The sequence below is a fragment of the Tiliqua scincoides genome, chromosome 1 (assembly GCF_035046505.1).
Source record: "Tiliqua scincoides isolate rTilSci1 chromosome 1, rTilSci1.hap2, whole genome shotgun sequence".
NCBI lineage: Eukaryota > Metazoa > Chordata > Lepidosauria > Squamata > Scincidae > Tiliqua > Tiliqua scincoides.
The window spans coordinates 180,792,548-180,809,728 of NC_089821.1; the positions used below are offsets into that span (position 1 = coordinate 180,792,548).

At 44.4% G+C, this 17,181-nt stretch overlaps 1 protein-coding gene across 1 annotated transcript in view; it reads left to right on the forward strand.

Annotated features, from left to right (window-relative positions):
* The first annotated feature begins 1,365 nt into the window (after positions 1 to 1,365).
* Positions 1,366 to 17,181, forward strand: part of TTK (TTK protein kinase) — a 50,172-nt gene continuing 34,356 nt past the window's right edge. Inside the window, exons 1-3 of the mRNA XM_066609767.1 lie at positions 1,366 to 1,429; positions 12,887 to 13,030; positions 16,822 to 17,047. Of these exons, the coding sequence (XP_066465864.1) occupies positions 12,889 to 13,030; positions 16,822 to 17,047 (368 nt within the window). The 5' untranslated portion in view covers positions 1,366 to 1,429; positions 12,887 to 12,888. The remainder of the gene's footprint in view (positions 1,430 to 12,886; positions 13,031 to 16,821; positions 17,048 to 17,181) is intronic.

A 17,181-nucleotide genomic window follows, 5' to 3' on the forward strand; every position in this document is an offset into this window, starting at 1 on the left:
ACAATGCAGCCCTGAGGTAAGGAAACAAGTTCCCATCCCTTGAGGAGACCTCTGAGACTACTTCCCCACCACAGGATGCAGTGCATGCCCCATTGGCGCAGCTGCACCAGCACTGGAAAATTGGATAGGATTGGGTCCTTAGTACACCTTTAATAATTCAAGCAGGAATGGGCAGTTAAGTTGGTGGCCAACTAACAGTTGTGAGGATACAAATACTTTGTAACTCTGACGAAGCTTTCCACAGCTAAAAGCGAAACGTTAGGAACAGATCCTACAACGTGCTTTAATCTGTGCCTTTAAGACTCGAGAAACATTTCAAATTATGTTTGGAACTCATCCAGCCACAAAAGCCCTGGTAGGTTTGTCATATAAATATTTGGAATATATTTTATTTGGAATATAAATACTGTTAATAATAATTGCAGCATCAAAAGAATTGGCTTGCATCCCCAAATCTTTTTTCCTTTTCTTTTTCACAAGTAGCACATTATTTGCACGGCTGAGTGATCTATTTTGGTCTGTCATTGAGAACCCTCAAAATCTACTGCTGTGATTGAGCCATATTCAGTCGGTTATCAGTGTGCAGCGAGGAACATAGTCCTCTCCAAGTACTGCCCGGCTGTGTCTGGGACCCTGCATGTTACACAGGGTCACAGCCCAAACCCATCCGCACTTTCCTGGGAGTAAGCCCCACTGACTCTAATGGGACTTCCTTCCCATTAGAGTAGACCCAGTCAGGATTGTGCCCTCGCAGCACAACCCTTGCGCACAGAAGTCAGTCCCACTCAGTTCAATGGGAGGCAGTGCTCCCTGGTAAGTGTGTGCAGCGGGGCGTCAGGCTGAGGCAGTCAGAGCCCTGCCTGCTGCATCAGCGGCTGCCCTGCACCTCTCCAGGGATTCTTCAGGAGGCGGGGTCTCAAGTCGAACGCCCAATCCGAGCCTCAGAACCCTCACAACCCCTCGGAGCACTGCCATTGGCTGGGTTTTCGTGAGTCATTAAAGCGGGCGCTCCCTCAGCATGAAGCTTTGGGCTGTTAACGTGCCCAAACGACGTGCCCGGCGTCGTCCCTTCCTCTTGACGTCATGCAGGAGGCGAAGAATCAGCAGCCCTGACTCTCCGAGGAAAAGGGCGGGTCTTACTGGCGGTTGTCAATCAAATAGTTATTCTCCAATGGTGATGAAGGGGTGTCTGTGGGCGTTGCCGGGCTGGCCCAATCAGAAGCCGGTTATGTCTTGGCGACGAAATTCAAACGCAACGTATCTTGTGGTGCGTGTGTCACGGCCCGGAGGTTGTTATCGTGGCCTTGCTCGGCTCCCCACCGCTGTCCGTTGCCTGTCAACCCCTCACGGCTTAGCGTATCCTGGAGACGAAGAGCTAGTGCTGCCCCCGCTTCCACGGAGCGCTCCAGGAGGGAGCAGGAAAGAGGCGGTGAGTGTGCTCCTCGCCCCTCTTTGAGAAAGGCCCGGCTGTGCAGGCTGCGGGGGAAGAAGCGGCCGGGAGCCCAATCCTGTGCCTGACTGCTCGGGAGTAAGTCCCATTAGAGTCAGCGGGGCTTACTCCCAGGAAAGTGTTGACAGGATGGCTGTCTCAGAGCCCACCCTATGCCTGTCTACTCAGAAGTCAGTCCCATGATAGGCAATGGGGCTTACTCCCAGGAAAGTGTTGACAGGATGGCAGCCTCAGAGCCCACCCTATGCCTATGCCTCAGAAGTCAGTCCCATTACAGTCAGTGGGGCTTACTCCCAGGTGCAAGTTTGGATAGGATTGCAGCCTAAGCCCAATCCTATGCATGTCTACTCAGAGGTAAGTCCCATTAGAGTCAATGGGGCTTACTCCCAGGTAAGTGTGGAGAGGATGGCAGCTTAGGTCTGTGATGCCTTGCAAGCCCATTCCTGAAACTTACACAAACCAAAACAGCACAACAAGTCATCCCTTTGGAATCCTATACAGAAATTATAAGGCTAATGTTGATTAGGAAGGGGTGTGTGTGTGGGGGGGGGGATGGTTCCACAGTTTCCAAGGTAAGCCCCTCTGCTCATGATTTACAGTACAATCTATTCAGAAGCAACTTATGCTATGATCAGTGAAGCACAGGTAAGAAGGCACACAAATGCAGTGTTGTCTATATGTTCTTTTTTTGGCTGTGACATACTATGTAGAATGTTATGCCATGTTAACCACAGTTTATTTACAGAGTGTATCCCATTTAGGGGGACTTGCAATACTTCCTAGTAAAGGTGCCATTTAATGATTGGTAGCAAAACGCAACTTGCAGAACATATTTGAGTCACTGTTGTAGAAGTTGCATGTATTTATTTTAGGATTTTTTTATCCCACCTTTTCAAGCAGAGAGTGCCCAGCAGCTGACAACTGGAATATTCTGCTGTACTTCTTTTCTTGTTTAACTGTATTTCTATATAGACCTCCTCCTAACCCTTGTTGGTTGTCCTTGCCCAGCTACAGTGGAGCAGGGGCTGGAAGCAAAAAGTCTCTTCTGCTTTGCTGTTCTCTTGGCTGCTTGTGTTTCCTGCAGAACAGTTCAGGGAAGCAGGATCAGGCCTAGTGTTATCCTACAGTCCTAGAAATTGCCATGCTTTGTTAAATAGTCAGCTTTGCTAACTAGTTTGACCTTATTGCAGTTGGAAGCCATGAAGAAACAGCAGACCTGTCACACGTAGTGTTGTAGTGTCACACAATCTTGGATTTGTATAGTATAGATAGGTAAGATTTGATCTAATCTAAACAGTCTGCTTTGTATATGATGCTCAACTTCCATTATATTAATTTACATAACGTGTGTACATTATGTAAATTTTGTACATTATGTGTTCCAGCAGCTGCCATGTTCTGATGATAGCAAAGAGATAAAGAAAAGTCATCTTATTTGAATGTCTGAAGAGAAGATTTAGTCTAACTTTTCTTGGAATGCAGAGTTGCTTATTATTGGCAATGGAACTGTTTGACTGTGTCTCACATGTTGTGTCTTTGTTTCAATAGTCTAGTAGAGACAAAGTCTGTGCCCCTGCTATGCCATTTAGTATGAAAATAGAAGTGCTAGGGGCATAACTCTCTCTCTCTCTCTCTTCCTTTTTCCTGGTCTGGATAGGACCCTTTGCATTGTCTTCTGTCAATGAGCATTCTTCCTCCTTAACCAAAGCTTACGGTAGTTTTGGTTGGGGAGATGTTAAGTGTGGCCTCATAGTCAACTGAAGAACTCCAAATATCGGAAGTTTCACTTCCAAAGCAGTTGAAAGAAATTTGGAGCAGGCTGCTCAAGGAGGGTTGCAGCACAACACTACAGTGCCAGATTTCTTACTGTTCCCACAAACTTTCATCAGGGGGCTGGCTAAGCTTGTGAGGCTGGTCTAGCAATGCTAAACTGTTACCATTAAGTATGATGATCTTATGCATGTTTGTTCAGAAGGAAGTCCCTGTGATTTTGGTGGTATTGACTCCCGCAAAAGGATGTATGGGATTGTGGCCTGAGTTAGGATGGTACACTGGCTGACTTTCCTAAGCATAGCTCTCACTGGAATTGGACTTTGGGAAAACATGTTTAGGATCAGACTAATAAGTCTCTTTCTTTAAAACAGGGGTGTCCAAACATTTTGGCAGGAGAGCCACATCATCAATCTGACACTGTGTCAAGGGCCAGGAAAAAAATAATTAATTTACATTTAAAATTTGAATAAATTTGCATAAATGAATATATTAGAGATGGAACTTATATGAATGAATGAAGGTCTTGCAGTAGCTCAAGGCCTATAAAAGTCCTTGCACAAAGCAAGGCCAGCCTTTCCTTAGCTGCCACTGCTGCATCACAGATGTGAAACAGCAAGTAGTGGAGGGAGCCCTCATCCTACAGCTCAGGTGAGAGGTCAAACATGCTGAGAGAAGTTGCGTCGGGCCAGTACAGGCTCCAGCAAGTCTCTGGAGGGCCAGAGATTCTTTGGAGACTGGGGACTCCCTGGGGGGCCAGATTTGGAGCCCCCAAGGGCCACATGCCCCCCGGACCAGGTTTTGGGCACCCCTGCTTTCAGAGCTGGATTTGTTTGATTTTGTTCAGTACAAAATCTAGGATGTTGAAAAAAGAGGTGCAATTTGACACTTATCTATGGATAGTTGCAAGTGAGGCAAAGAGGGGTGGGGACCTATCCCTTCTCACAGTAGTGCTTTTTTTTTTTCTGGAACCAAACTTGCAACTTGGGCTTTCAAAGCCGAGTTGCTTGCTACTCAAGGAAATTTCCAACTCCAGAGCAAAAAAAAAAATCATTGTAATATCTCAATTGCTTTCTCTGACCCATAAAAGCCTATAGAGTTAACTGAGCCCCTCTTACTTGGGAAGGGAAAGGTGGAATATAAATAATAATTGGGATTGCTCTGTAGTGGTACAGGGAACATCTTGTCACTTCTTTTGCTATGTAAACAGTTTTGGATATTTTTATTGTTGAAAAGTGATGTGTATACCACACATGCTACCCAGGCTGATTTAGCTAATCCTGTACATCAGGGGTGCTCAATAGGTGGATTGCGATCTACCGGTAGATCGTGAGGCAAAATGAGTAGACCGCGGAGTGCCGACCCCCCCTTCAGGTGCCTCTGGGAGGAAACGCCGGGAGTAAGGCCCATTGTATTCAATGGGGCTTACTCCCAGGTAAGTGTGGCTAGGATTGCAGCCTCACATACTAATCCTAGGCATGTCTACTCAGGAGTAAGTCCATTGACTACATTGACTACAATGACTACATTTGACTACCCATTGACTACAATGGGTCTTACTTCTGAGTTGAAACGCATAGGACTGGACTCTTAAAAACTCAGCATCCCACCTGTGAAAGGAGAAGGAGGGGGAGGCAAAGGAGTGGATCGGAGGGGCTTGATAACAGCTGCCTTAGTTTCCTTCCATCTGGAAGTGGCAGGTATTTGCATAACTCTATGGAATTTAGCACAACACGTTTTTTGTTAATCGCACTAGGTCATGGAACGGAACTAACGTGAATAAATAGGCTCCACCTGTATTGACTTTTCCAGGCATGGGTGGTTGGAATTTTTTCAGGGGCCAAATTGTGGGTCCAGATGATCTCTGCGTATCACAGGTAGACAGTTAGATGGAAGAACTGAGGAAGGGTTATTATAGATAGGCTATGAATGTATACTGAGAAGCACCTATTAATGTGAAGATACTACTGTACTTGTTTCCAATTCTGAAATACTTTTGTCATCCACAATTGACAGATTTGTTCATCAGATGTGCTGGAGTATTACTGAGGATACTCTGATGGTTTGCTGTCCATCTTTGTGTGGGAAATTAATCTTTCCATCCATCATTTGTCAGGATGGTACTCTTTGAGAAATTAATGAATTACAGTTTGCATAGAAAATGAATAGTATTGCATACTACAGTGTTGGCAAGACTACTGGTAGCATAAGGAATCAGCTCATAATACTAATGACTGAAACAATGGTTTGCCTGGACTGAGCTTTTTGGGATGTAGATACAAGATCTGTGATCGAGGCTTTTGGGGTGTGTCAGTGCATATTTGTTCCTCCTGATCTCTGTAGGAATTCTTCATCTGATTTGTTTATTTTTTTCTGACGTTCATTGGAATGGGAGGATGGTAGCTCAGTGTAGTGTTGGAGAACGGCTTCTCAGCAAATGAAGTTCAGCTTGTTCATGGGGCTGACAGTTCATCCTTTGTCAGCCGGATTATATTTACCAAATTGTGTTTGTGCCTAGAGATCATAGCTGCATTTTGCATGGCCGAGACCATACTGATAATCTCAACCTTTGCTTGGTGACAGAAACGCTCTAGGTAAAAACTTGTTCTGCTATTCTGTCTGCTAGGAGAGATCCCTGCACGATTCCTCTTAGATGTAGCACTCAGTGGGTGGTGACAGTATACTGTTCACTAGTGAGATAGAAATGTATGTTTGAATGGTAGCTGGCAAAAATAATCTCTAGATCAGTGGTGCTCAATAGGTGGATCGCGATCTATCGGTAGATCGCGAGGCAAAATGAGTAGATCGCGGAGTGCCGACCCCCCCCTTCAGGTGCCTCTGGGAGGAAACGCCGGGAGAAAGGCCCACTGTACTCAATGGGGCTTACTCCCAGGTAAGTGTGGCTAGGATTGCAGCCTCACAGCCTAATCCTAGGCATGTCTACTCAGGAGTAAGTCCTGTTATACTCAGTGGGGCTCAAGGTACACCAACATACATTGTACACATAAATGTTATATGTTATGATGGCGCGAACATTGTAAAAAAAAACTCTGGTAGATCTCCGGGCCTTGCTGGGTTTCAAAGTAGCTCTTGAGCCAAAAAAGTGTGAGCACCCCTGCTCTAGATCAACAGAGGCAATTACCTCATATTACATCTCTTACATTTTAAGATGTTCTGACCACACAGTGTTTGCACCTCTTGAATTATGTATTCATATACAAATAGATCTGTCAACTGAGAATGTAAACTCTCAGCACCAACTTCAAGCACTTGACAGAGTGGGCACAGGTCCATAAAAGCTTCTGTCACAATAACTTGGTTAGTCTTTAGGGCATCTTACAGGAGTATTTCTTGTTTTTGTTGCAACAGACCTGTGTGGCTATCCTTCTGGAACAAAAGGTTAGGTATCATCCTGGGATGTGCCAATTGGGATTCTGAAAGCGCTTGCTTGCTTCCAAACTCCTGCATGTCTGTATTTGCTCAAGGTAGTAGGATCAGCACAGAAACAGTTTGTCTTAGATGGATATCTAGCTTAGTGAAATATACTGAGCACATTTCTTCATTACCGATGGGAAAAGTTGTTGTATAACTTTGTGGTATTGTAATTGCAAATTATTGCATCTCCCCTCATGACTGAGTCTCGGAATACTCTCTGTAGGTGTTGGTGTAACACATCATATGTTCCTTAATTCTCCGCTTTAAGTGACAGTGTGGGAAATCCTTGGCTGTGAAGGCATGTCTGTCACTTGTCATCTGTAATCTTGCTTTTTAGGGATTACAGTAGTTTCAAAGCATTATTAAAGACCTTTTCCCCACAAAGTCATTCATACCCTTTTGCATTTGTGCTGCAAAGTGAGTGTTGCAAACTACTGACACTTTGTTTGATTTCAAGTAGCAACAGATATATACTTGTTAGGTTTGTGTCATTGTTCCCAAGCCTGACCTGAATGTAGCTGAGCACAAGTATATATGAAAAGCCCTGCTGGATTAGGTCAAAGACTCATCTACTCCAGTATTGTGTTTCCAGAGATAGTGGGTTAGCCACTGTGTGAAAAGCTCACAAAAAGGACAAAAAGGTGTACTTCTCTCATACCACCTCCCCCCCCCCCCCAGTATTCAGAGACATGATACCACAGAAAGCAGAGGCGGTGCATAGCCATCATTATATCTGCCATGAGTTTGCCCTAACCCCTTTTAAAGCCATCCACACTAGTGGCTATCACCCCATCCTGTCACAATGAATTTCACAGACTAATTATGTGCTAAGTGAAATCCCACTCCTTTCGTCTGTCCTAAATCTCCCACCAATTGGTTTTATTGATTGACCCCTGGTTCTGGTGTCTAGGGAAGGAAAGGAAAGAATACTTTCTAAGTCAACATGCTAAGCTCCTTTGTTCTGTGGAATCTGCCTTCAACAACAACATATCTAGGTTGAATGCCAGAGTTCATAAATTTAATCTGCAATCTCTCAACCGGTTTTTGAATACAGCAATATCTTGACTTTCTTCCACTTGACTTGCATTGCTTTGCTCTTTCAGCCATTTTCAATTATAATTACATATCATATTTTGTCCACATGCTTTCCTCTTTTCTCCAGTCTCATCCAACCTTCCACAACATTCATCTGTGTTATGTTTATTTTTCTTTTATTTCTGTTTATTTAGGTTTTGCACACATTTGCATGTGTTATATAGTTTATTTTTTTCCACTGGCTGAAATAAGTTTGCAAGCGAAATAAGGCTATACATTGTCATTCATCCATTTTTGAGTTTCATCCATGCTCTAGTCCCTAACCAGAAAAAAAAATTGGACCTGAACTGATTGCCTGTATAATTTAAAATCGGAGGTGTCTTGCAGACCATGCTTCTTGAGCTTGCTTCCCTTAGCTTTGCACCATGTCCCAGGTTCATCCATCTGGTCTGAGGTGAACACGCAGAGAACTTTGCTCACAACTGTGTATGAGCAGTTCACTGATGAATTGGGACTGACATTTGCAGTATGACACTCCTCTAGAATAATGCGTAATGAAACACCCATAGAATAAAGCAGCAGCCTTTCCCAAATCAGACTGGGTGATGAAACAGGCATGAGAGCAGTCCAGTGTAAACCGATGAGGTTTCTTTGTTAGGAAACTTGTTAGGAAGCACCAAGCTGGTGATGGGGGAAGTTTTGTCAGTCTTGGCAGGCTAGTCTTGGAAATCTTACTGTGTCTCTCGCCCAGGCTTGAGAACTATGGATTTATATAAAAAGTCACACTGTGTTGTTGCTAATTAATGTCTTGACAAATTAAAGTGGATACACCATCTTTTTAATCAAAAGCTCATAGTGGTAAATGGCAGGTTCCCAGATGGTCTCCTATCTGAACACTGTCCAGTAAATCTTACACAGGTTCAGCATAGCTGTATGTACCTTGAGCTCATGCTCTGTAATATTTACTTCATTTGTTTGTTCAATAGGGGAAAAAAGAAGGGGAGGGGTATATAGAATTCACAGTTAGTAAAGAGCACAGTTAGTAAAGAGAAAAAGAGAAAAAGAGAAAAAGGGCACAGTTAGTAAAGAGAAAATAGATTTAGCAATAACATGATAGGAACCTGTTGCAAAGTAATAGAAATGTGCTATCATTTGTCCAGAGACATTTTTAATGTGTCTTATTATTAACCAGTTTTAAAGGTTTTAAATCACCACAGTATCCAGCTTTATTTTAGGGAGATCAATATTACTCTTGTGCTAACAGTGTCTTCTAGTTCTACAATATGGAAGTCTCCCTTCTCTTAAAAAAAATTACCCTAGTCCTCTTCAGACCTTTAATAAATTTCCTTTAAAAAGGGATGTCTTTTCAGGTGTGCTGTGAATGAAGCAACTTTTTGCTTTGCCTTCCTTTAATGTAAACTAAAAAGCTGATTGACACCTGCCCTTAAGGATATGTCTGCCCCTAGTTCACAGGTGTTTCCCTAATGAGATCCCAGTTACCTGCAGGGTTCATTACAGAAGCTCAAATCTTTGCTTGTATTAAGGAGTTAAGCACTTCTGGTCATTTTCCTGCCAGATTAGAATCCAGAACTGATACACCCTTTGCCGGTGAAAGTCTGTTACCTTGGAAGTTTAGCTTCCTGAAAAGCTTCTTGAAGATTTATGCCTTTCTGTCAAGTGATTCCTAAGGTGTGGATTACAAGAGATGGAGACACACCAACAGCCCTTAATTCTCTGGCTGATACCAGAATGTGCTTCCCTGAAATCCCAAGCTGGAGCAGTTCTCTTTATGGCAGGAGGGAGTGGAAGAAGCTCCATCTCTGAATGAAGGATAAAACTTGGCTCTTCTTCTTGCCATGGTGTTTTTTCCAGAGAGGTCGTGAGTATTTCAAGATGCCCTAGACTGAGGACCTCAGCCTCTGGTCCCTTAAGGGGGTGGGGGTAGGTAGTAATGTGATCTCCAGGATAGCACTGCTGCTGGGGACATGGACTGTCTTCAACCTTACCTTTGTCCCTGCTGGCCTCCCTGGGGTGTGGGGAGCCCCACATTGCCCTCTAGAGGTAAAAAGTGCCTGCATTCCACTATTTTTAGTTTTGACAAGCTGTGACAGCCCTGCAGAGGTCTCCACAAGGGCTCCACACACCCCTAGGAGGCCAGCTGGGATACAGGTAAGGTTGAAAAGGCAGAGACACAGGTAAGGCAACAAGTTCCTGGGAATTGCATCACCGCCATTCCCCACACCCACAAACACTTAGAGTGGTTCTTGAACTCTGGGAGAGTTTGAGAACTGCTGTCTTAGGGCCCAATCCTATCCAACTCCGGTGTAGCCACAATGCAACCTCATGGTAAGGGAACACTGCCCCTCCACCACAGTATACAGTGCACAGCCCACTGGCACAACTACACCAGCACTGGAAAATTGGATAGGATTGGGGCCTCAGGCTCTTACCATAATTTTGGATTTTTGGTGTGTTTTTTTTCCTTGTCACAAGGTATTTAAAGGTGGATCTCAGTATCATGGTAAGTCAAATAATGGATACCAAGATCCCAACTATACTGCTGTTCACCCAAGAAGTTCAAAAAGGGGTTTGCATTGCAAAATAAATACCACTTGTTCTGCCCCAAATCTAGATAAATTGAACTTCAGTAAGTTGTTCCAGAAGTATAGCATTTACTATAGTATGTTTCAAGCAATTTGACCATGCCTCTGTGGATTGTTGCAGTCTTATTCTGATAACTGCTGAACGATACCAACTTTCTGACATTGGGAAGCTACTAATTAAGCTAACAATTTAGCTCCCAGTCTTGAAGTGCTTTCTCAAAGACTTACTTTAGCTCCCAGTCTTGCTCCCAGTCTAGCTCCCAGTCTTGAAGTGTTTTCTCAAGAAGTTTTGCAAGCAACTTCTTGCAAAGCTTCTAATTACTGTCTAGTTACTGTCCCACAGATAGCCATTGACTGGCCATGATGTTAGAGTTTACTAACATCCATCACCCACATAATGCCACCCTCCCAGGCAGCTAAAACATTTTTGCAGTTGTTTGGGCTATTTTTAATTTGCTTATTTCCATTTGTACCCTCTTATTTGCATTTGTGCCTTTCCTGTTTGTTGTCTTGACAGTGTTGCATCACTATAAAGGAGCTCAGGGCATATAGTCCATCATTTGGATTATAGTGCATCAATGGCATTTATGTAGAGTGAAAAAGATCCCATAAGTCATGGAGAATATTGGAGAAAAGGGAAAAGTCAGGGAAAAATGGATGCAGAGAGAGACTAGGGAAGAACAATACAATTATTTTATGCACGTTAGCAGCCCGATTCTACCTAACTCCCATGGTACCAATGGGGCACGTGCTGTATCTGTGGAGGGTTCTTTACAGGGTCATCTCATTCTTCAGCGGCCTTGAATGCAAGAGAGTGACTTCTCTGAGACCTCCTGCTGCCAAACAAAGTAGAATGTACACATTGCTTTGTCTACCAGCATTGCCTTGTCTACAAGCAAGAGGTATCAACCTGTACCCAGGTTTTCATCTTAATCCCTTTCATTTGTATGCCTCCTTTCATTCTCTGTAAAATACAAAAATGGAAGACTGACAACAGAGAAGATTTTGGGGGCGTATTGAGATTGGAGTTCAATTACAAATTAGGATAAGCTACAGTTTTTGTTTTTGCTTCAGCTGAACCCTTCAAATAAGTGAAAATGTGGGCAAAAGGATTGAAACAGATGAAGGATGGCAATCCTACAGATATCCATTACCACATTTTAACAATCTTTTACCTCATTGTGTGCTGCTTTATGAAAAGGTAGTCTTTGGGCAAATCAAGCTGAAGCGGTTTTGTTGCCTTTCATCCAGAATGGCCAACTTTTATTTTATTGAGACTTATAAACTGCTTTTCTGGTGCTCAAATTTTTTCCCCACCAAGAGTGTTCCAGGTACCGGAAGTGTATTTGCTGTATAGCCCCTAGCTCTCCTTCATGGTTTCCCAGGATCTGTAATGGTCCCCCTTAGCAGTCAAGGTGTTACCTTTACAAGGCACACATGCTCAGGCCTTGCGTTTTGTATAAATGTATATGTTTTGGCACTGGGCACAAAATTGGAGAGGCTTAATGTATAAATAACGTGTTGATGATCTGTTTCTCAGTAATTGAAAGAAGTGCTTCTTTCTTACATGTGAAACATCAGGCAAACCTTTTCTTGTACTGTTTTAAATATGGAGAACTATCAAGAACATGATAGAAATTGCCTCAGGGGCTACATGTGGCATAATGGTTGTCAGTGTGACCATCTCTACCTTGCATGGTTTCTTTTAGTTGTCTCTGGTTTTTGGACAAAGTTGTTACAGAACTCTCACTAAGATTCAAACTTGCAAGAAAAGTAACTTTTCCTGAAAAATATAACAGGATGTTAAACTGGTTCACAGAACCATAGGGCTGAGTGGGAGTTTGAAGATAACCAAGTTGAAATTCTTCTTCTGAGGCAGATGCTTCCATGCAATAATTACCTCTGTATTAACATTTTTACCTTGCAGATCAAGTTGCCTCTTCACTCAAATCTCTTCAGTAAGAATGCCATATTTTCTTCCTAAAGGCATCCTGCATTGTGTAATCTTTCAGATTGCCCAGAGGTACTGATGAGTGTGAGATGGGGGAGAGATAAATGTGACAAGTCTCTAGGGTAGCACTATGTTTCAACAGATTTGGCTGTTGCAACCTCTTTCACATTTTTGATGCGTCATAAGTAGGTTGCTAACTCGCTATTTTGACTGAACTGGCACATTCATGTATGTATGACTGTATCCTCAAAAAGTTGTTTGACTGGTTTTGTGGGAAAATGAAGTGTTGCATTTATATAAAAAAAGGCTAGGTGAAGAGCGATTAAGACATCTGTTCTTGCCTTCCAACATCTTTAACTCAATTAACTTAATGTAAGAATTAGTCTATATTTTTTGGAAATAAATTGAAGTATGTTGATTAGAAAAGAGAGAGTGTGCACTTCTAGGCAACAACATTCTGTGTTGCAATACCTGTATATCTTTAAGATGACTTGTGTTTAGGAACTGGAGAAAAATGTGGCAATAAATAAACCTACCTCCCCCCCCCCTCAAAAAAAAAAAACACCAGTTAAAACTCGTTATCTTCACTGGATAATGCTTTTACATTTAATGTTGACCCTTAACTTGTTTTTTTTTCCCTAGAGATGCATGAAGATGATTCAAATGAAAAGGGATGGACTGTTGCTTCTATTATGAACAGAATCAGAGACCTAAAAAGCAAATACAAGCATGAGGACAATATTACAGATGAGCTTAATTTTACCAAGGTATCAGCTGATACAACAGGTATGAAGTATTTTGTTGATGTGTATGTTCAAGAACTAAGGCTGTAATCCTGTACACGCTTTCCTGGGAATAAGCCACACTGAACACAATAGAACTTCTGAATAAACGTGCATGGGATTGGACTCAAAGTTAATGACACAGTGAAAATTCAGATATTTTCATATTCCTATTAAGAAATATTTCAGTGAAACAGTAACTTTCTGACCAAGTAACAGTTAAGCCTTCTAAGGAAAGGGAGTACTGCTAGATGCCACTACTAAAAATGCCCTGTTTTGCTAAGCTTTCTGGCTTTTTGTCCTGCAAAAGGATGCAGAGCAGTGCTTCTGAAGATTGCTTTGAGGAGAGGTAGTCCTTCAAATACAGTGGTCCCAAACTATTTGGGCATTAAATGTGATATTCAGAATCTTGAACTGTATCCAAAAGAGCCTGGAAGCCAGTGCAGGTGAGAGAGGGGTAAAATGAGAAATGCATGCTTCCAAGCATAAGCCTCAGCAAGAACTCACAATACCATAATCAGTATCTAAGTTTACATAAGATCAGCCCCACTGGATCAGGCCATAGGCCTATCTCGTCCAGCTTTGTGTATCTCACAGTGGCCCACCAAATGCCTCGGGGAGCACACAAGCCAACAAGAGACCTGCATCCTGGTGCCATTCCAGATGTCCCCAAATTTCCAGATGCTTAGGGGAACTGGACACTTTTCAAGGGCAGATCCACATAGAACATGTTGCAGTAGTTTAATCTATATGCTTATATATTTTGATATTTTATATGTGGCTGGTCTTATGACCGTAATAAATATTTTTTGCTCCATAAGACGCACCTGACCATAAGACACACCTAGTTTTTAGAGGAGGAAATCAGGAAAAAAATATTCTGAACCCAATAGTGTAATAAAATATTTAATAAACAACAACATTTGAACCATGTAAAGTGAACAGCAGTCAACAGTGGCATTAAGAACCATTATCACTGTCATTAACAAATGGAGAGACTTAAAGGTTTGAGTACTCTAGTTTTCTGGAAACCCCAAGAACTCATCATTGCTAGAATTTATGAAGCTGACAAAAGCAGGTGCACACAAATAGGGGATCACATTATCTTTCTGCTACAATGATGTTCTGCCAAATTCCAATCCACTGGACCTTGTGCCCTCTTAAGGCTGTTAAGTCCCCCTTGTGCAACTCACCAGTGCAGCAAGCAAAAGTTAGAGTCCACAGATGCCAAGTAAATCAGTCCCATCAATCAGAGTTGCCAAATCAGAGTCCAGAGCCAATAAGCCAAATTACAGTCCAAGGTCAGGTTCCAGGTAGGTCAGTCAAATCCGTCAGGGTATCCGTGTCCAAGTCCAGTCACAATCCACAGTCAGATTCCAAATTCAATAAACCCAGTCAGTCTCCTCTCCAACCTGCACTCCTTCAAAACCCACAAACCCTTTCTGCCTCAGGTACTCCTTATATCCCTGAGGGCCCTATTGCCTTCCATTGGCTGCAGCTGTGCAGCACACTCTGCTGGATGTCCAGGCCTTACCCTTAAAGGGGCCACTGCTGACACCACATCTACCTCCTCGCTAGTTCTTCCATGATTCCAATACAAATGAACAAGTGGAAAGTCCAACCACAACTTGAATTCTCAAGACACAACAAACCTCTGGATTTATGGTGAGAACCTAGGCTTACCTGGGGCTTGTGCAATAAGCAAACACTGGCATTCTGATCAAGGAGACAGTTTTTTCTTTGTGATGGCAGGTTGGGGGGGGGGCTTACATTCAGATGCTGGATGAGGTGAGTGAAGCGCCCCTCCCCTGCTGTGTGAGTGTGGGGGGGGCAGAGCATCTGTGTGTATAAGAGAAGGGGGCAGCCTGTGTGTGTGAGAGAGGGGGAAGTGTTTGTGTTGCAGAGAAGTTGTGATGCTCCAGGCTTGGGGGGGGGGAAGAGTCTGTGATGCTCTAGGCTTGGAGGGGGAGCAAGAGTCTGTGATGCTTCAGGCTTGGGGTGGGGGGAAATAGAGGCTGTGATGCTCCAGGCTTGGGGGGGGGAGAGTCTGTGATGCTCTAGGCTGGGGGGGGAGCAAGAGTCTGTGATGCTCCAGGCTTGGGGGGGGAGAGAGAGAGGCTGTGATGCTCCAGGCTTGGGGGGGGGAGAGAGAGAGGCTGTGATGCTCCAGGCTTGGGGGGGGGGAGAGAGAGAGGCTGTGATGCTCCAGGCTTGGGGGGGGGGAGAGAGAGAGGCTGTGATGCTCCAGGTTTGGGGGGCGGAAGAGAGAAGCTGTGATGCTCCAGGCTTGGGGGGCGGAAGAGAGAAGCTGTGATGCTCCAGGCTTGGGGGGGGGAAGAGAGAGAGGCTGTGATGCTCCAGGCTTGGGGGGGGGAAGAGAGAGAGGCTGTGATGCTCCAGGCTTGGGGTGGGGGGAAGAGAGAGAGGCTGTGATGCTCCAGGCTTGGGGTGGGGGGGAAAGAGAGGCTGTGATGCTCCAGGCTTGGGGGGAAGGAGAGAGAGAGAGGCTTTCCTAGGAGTAAGCCCCCTGACTCTAATGGGACTTACTTCAGAGTAGGCATGCACAGGATTGGGCAGTGAGACTGCCACCTCACCCACACTTTCCTGGGAGTGAGCCCCACTGACTCTCAGACTTACTTCTGAGTAGACATGCGGGCTTGGGCAGTGAGACTGCCACCCCACCCACGCTTTCCTGGGAGTGAGCCCCACTGACTCTGAAACACAGTCCACGTGGGCGCTGAGGGAAGGCAGGAGCCCCCCCGGCCAGCTCAGCCTCTGACTGCCCGGGGAAGCAGAGCAGAGCGAGCGGGCAGGGGCGGCCAGGCCTGTTTCCAACCTGCAGTTTTGTTTTGTTTTTTTGTTTTTGCAGTATTCGCTCCATAAGACGCACACACTTTTCTCCCCACTTTTTTTGGGGGGAAAGTGCGTCTTATGGAGCGAAAAATACGGTACTTACTACAATAGTTTAATCTGGATGTGTCTAAAGGCACAATCCTATTTTGCGCTGTATCCTCCAGCGTGAGATAGGGGTCCACAGTGGCTCAGCCGTAGGTAAGGGGAAACTCTTCCCCTTACCCCTGGGTAAACCACTGCAGCGCCTTTGGGTGTCCTCGGACTTGCGCCACCTCTGGAGGGGAGCACGTCAGAGGAGAGCAAAGTGGCTTGAAACCGCTTCACGTTGCTCGGGAACGGGTTGGGATCTGGCGTAACAGCTGGATTTCAGTCCCGCCTCCCGCTCCCCACCCGCCCCCGGGACCACCCTCTGCCTGCCATCCCCCTGCCCTGGAACACCTCCCTTCCACCCCCTCCCTTTCCATTCCAGAGCCTTGCGTCAGCTGAGCTTGGCCAACGCAGGGCTTGCCCCGCAAGCTGCCACAGAGGTTGCATGCAGCCTCCATGTGTCAGTGCACCTTTGTGTGCTGGTATGGCTTGCTCCAGAAAGTCACCAGAGGCTAGTTAGAGGCTCCCTGCGGGTTGGATTGGGGGTCCCCAAGGGCCACAAATGGCGCCTGGGCCAGGGTTTGGGCACCCCTGCTCTAAAACGATGAGGAATGGATCCTTTGGAACTTCTTGTCAGAAGGCAGTAACTGGACAACTTTTAAGCTTAATGAGTCAGAATGTCAAAATAAATGTAAAATATCAATTGCTTTAAAAGTCATTGTATTTATAGCTGGCTATTGACTAAGGTGTGTGTTGAAGGATATTTTTACATAAAATGTTGAGCAGAGATTTTTGGAGTTTGCTCAGCACCATCAAATCTTTAGAATACCTTTCTTTTGTTTTTTCCCCTCTCAGATAATTCTGGAACTGTAAATCATATTATGATGACTGCAAATAATCCTGAGGATTGGCTGAGCTTTTTACTGAAATTAGAAAAGAAGGGTATCCCGCAGACTGATTTTGACTTATTGAATAGATTGATTGGTCGTTACAGTCAAGCAGTTGCAGCATTACCTGCAGAAAAATATAGCCAGAATGAAAGTTATGCTCGCATCCTGGTGAGATTTGCAGAATTAAAAGCGTAAGTATTGAATTCTGACAAATAAAAGCTTTCCAAGAGGAGTGTTTCTTCAAATACCAGTGGTATTCTGTTGCTTCTGTTTCCTTTAAACAGCAGCTCTCCATTGGAGGGATGACAGCTCTCCAGGGATGACA